Source organism: Daktulosphaira vitifoliae, unplaced genomic scaffold, assembly GCF_025091365.1.
Source record: "Daktulosphaira vitifoliae isolate Bord-2020 unplaced genomic scaffold, ASM2509136v1 Scaffold_4, whole genome shotgun sequence".
In the NCBI taxonomy this organism is placed as follows: domain Eukaryota; kingdom Metazoa; phylum Arthropoda; class Insecta; order Hemiptera; family Phylloxeridae; genus Daktulosphaira; species Daktulosphaira vitifoliae.
Genome location: NW_026099575.1, coordinates 14,969,327 through 14,972,949, shown reverse-complemented (window position 1 = coordinate 14,972,949; position 3,623 = coordinate 14,969,327). Strand labels below are relative to the sequence as shown.

At 25.9% G+C, this 3,623-nt stretch overlaps 1 protein-coding gene across 1 annotated transcript; it reads right to left on the bottom strand.

Moving 5' to 3' along the window:
* Nucleotides 1-993: 993 nt before the first annotated feature.
* LOC126904587 (KAT8 regulatory NSL complex subunit 2) lies at nt 994-3,050 on the bottom strand. The gene is made up of 2 exons (XM_050683728.1): nt 2,477-3,050; nt 994-1,603 (listed from the first exon to the last, which is right to left on the bottom strand). Exons 1-2 carry the CDS (start codon nt 2,806-2,808, stop codon nt 1,132-1,134), a joined length of 804 nt encoding a protein of 267 aa, XP_050539685.1. The 5' UTR covers nt 2,809-3,050; the 3' UTR covers nt 994-1,131.
* Nucleotides 3,051-3,623: the final 573 nt, after the last annotated feature.

Genomic DNA, 3,623 nt, shown 5'->3' with positions numbered 1-3,623 from the left:
GAATGCATCAATGAGTGCTGCATCACAAGTAAGAAAAATAAATTAGTTTTTATTATAGATTGAAAGAAAATTTAATGTTTATTGATTTATACTTTTCTTTATTTGTGTTTTTGAAAAATAATTAAAATATTGTTTTTAGATTGTTCTTTTAGGCTTTATTATTAGATAAATATACATTTCTTCTTCATTTTCCTCGCCTTAATCTCAACTACTTAGGGTCAGCCATCTTTATTCTAAACTTCCACTTGACACAATCTCCCACATCATCTACGCTTACATCAGCCAACCTCATATCACATTCAATAACATCCCTATATCTCATTTTTAGTCTTCTTCTACTGCCTTCAACATTTATTCCATTACTGTTCTTATAGCTTCCAATTTCTTTCTCCTTATAACATGACCAAAGCATTTAAGTCTATTTTCTCTCATCTTATCCTATCTTCACTAGTTACTCCGCTCATCGATCTAAGCATTCTCATCTCTGTTAAAATAGACTTCACTTTTGAATTAAATTTTAATAATTAAAAAGATTTCCAAAACTTCTTGTTTAATTTCTAAAAGTAAAGTATAGTAGAAGTAGGTGAAATAAATGTTAAGTGTCTATTAAAAAAAATATTTTTCTATGTAAAACTTTTAAGATATGTAAACATTTAAAAAAACTGGAGAAGTTAAATTTGGTACTAGTTAGATTATAACTTTACAGTGAAGACTGTATATATATATATATATATATTCAATCCTCTACCTCTGTATTAAAGTACCGTCTGTATTTTGGACTCCTCCAGAAATATATTCTAGAAACAACTCTGACACCTAATTTTATGTCATGGTAGCAATTACATTATTATTTGATAATTATTTATTACAAGGGCACAGTAAGATATTTAATAGCATAATTTTATAACATCAAGACAGATAACTAAATGTAAGTAAGGTAATATTTTAGACGAATTGATTTTTTTCAACAGAAATTTGATATTGTTTTAATACATTTTTATTTTATAAAAAACAGCACAAAAATAAAAAAAGCAAATTATTTACTAAAATACACATTTTGTAACTTAAAAAGTATTTACATTAAATAACATTAATACTTCTAATTCTTGAATAATAATCATTATATTTAACCTAATCACGAAGCATAGGTAATTTTTCATGTAGTACACATGTTAATTTACCATCAAAGTCTACTATTGGTTCTTGACATTTGTTATCACTTTGAAGAATACCACATGCTCTAAATAAGACTTGTTTAGGATCTTTAAGTATATGTTTTCTACAAAATTTACTTTTTGGTAACATTTTACCAGTACATTTTATACCCATTTCTACAAATGAACAGTGTGGATGATAGGCTTTCCCTTTATTTCCTAATAATGCTGTTGCTCTAATTTTTCTGTCCATGGCAGTTTTAAATACTACCGCTTCTTGACCAATAGACATTTTCTGATAATGTTCTAATAGTTTGAGTTTGCGAAGTTTGGAATACTCTTCTTCATTTGACCATTTAGATTTACCTAGTAATCCATAAGTTTCTAAGTCTCTTTTTTTATTTAATAGATATTCTCGTCTTTTAACACGATATTTGAACAACAAATACCTGAAAAATAAAAACTTTCAAATAAGATTTCAACTATCATAAAACAGTAATTAGTTTATAAAACACTTCTAAAATCAGTTATCAAATAAAAATACTTTTTATTTTAGTTATCAACTTTTTGATTGACTTGACATCAGTGTATTAAAATTAACTAGTATATACTAAAGCAGAAGGTTCAGATCAATATTTATTTATTGCCTTCTGCACAATATGATAGTACTTTTTATTGATGTAAAAAGTTGTAAAGATATTTTTTGCTATTGCAAGTCTACAAATACTAAAAATATTTAAATATGGTTTCTAGTGATAATGTCAAAGCCATTTATTATTCATCTATGTATATAAAAACGCCAGATGGATATTTTTTTTTCCAAATCAAAAGATATTAATTTTAATGACTTGCCTAGGATTTTTGAAAGCAAGCAAATAAAGTAATTTTCAAATATTGTCTGGTCATTTGCAAATTAAACCCTTAACTAAAACATTAACCAATTAAGGATAAGAAAAGTAGGGCAAAATATATTTTAATAAACAGTAAAAATTTTAATTTAATAAATTCATTATTAAATATTTAAAAAAAAATGATCAATTTGACATCCTTCTATTTTCCATACTTAACATGATACAGAGGATAGTTGCCTTTATTCCCGTGTTATGGAGTTAAAGATAGTACTTAGCTAGGCCAATGATGGATAGAATGAGTATTATAGTTAGCTTAGACCAGACACCACCAATCACAAGAAAAATTTTATTGGAACATTGGTGATTAAACCTGGCACACTGTACGTCAATACATACATTTATATCCAATAGGCCAGACTAACCCTTTACTAAATATTAAAAAAGTATTATTTGAAATTGACAAGTACTAACCTGTATTCTTGGGCATATAAAAGCTGTAGTTTTATAAATTTATTGCGTACTCTTCTTACTGCTTCTTTTTCTGACAATTTAGGAATATTACATAATGAGTCTGATTTAGTTAATTCTACATCTTCTAGCTGCGGAACTTGTTTAATAAAGTCAATAGTAACAGTTTTTGATTCTTCTTCTTCATCAATCGGCTTAGCATCTTCTAAATTTTGTTTAAGTCTATCTTTAAGTAATTTTTTAGAGTCTATTTCATTGAATGGATTTAAACTTTTATATTTGGTCGCATAGTGACCAAAGTCTTTTTTAAAATCAATTTGTTTTTTTCCTTCCATTATGAACTAATGTTGGTATTTTAAGTATTTTATTCTGATTTTATTAATTATCTGATTTTATTAATTATTAACAACTTATATTTTAATTAAAAGTGCATTGTTGAACTTTTTAAATACAAAATAATATAAAGAGAACAACCTAAGATTTAAAACGCGTAAATATATCAGTTTCACTTCTGATAATCAAAGTTTAATTCGTAAAGTCGGCTATATTTCAGGCGTCTTACAAGATAAAAACATAACACATTGTTGATTACGTTGATAATATAGTAGCCTACAATTATAACAACTTAACGGTAAGTATCCAAACTGCTAAATTTTGGATCCTCGAACTAGATAAGTTAACATAAAATGTTTTAAATATTATTTATAGTAATCTTTAATTTATTTAAAACCAATAAAAAAATAATTTCACAAAATTAAATTTAAAAACAATAGTTAAATTAAAATTGCTTATTGTAAATTATGGTAATTCAATTTCTCCTCCATGATAGGCAGTTTATACATCAGTTCTGATAAGGTTGAAAATATAGGTAATTGGTAAATTGGTAAATATCTTGCCTTTAATTTTTATTTAATGATTATACCAACATTAAGTTAAAAATTTAGAATAGTCTGAAATGTATTTAATCGAACATTTTATTAAATACTTAACATTGTTACAGTTCTATAAAATATCACAGTTAAGTGGGCATTTAACTACATTTCATTGTAGTACGCTTGAATTAAACTTTGAAATTGAGGAAGTAGTAATATCCGCCCAATAACAGTTTGCGCACGCGCTAACTCATATGATTTAACAGCTGTTGAATCAA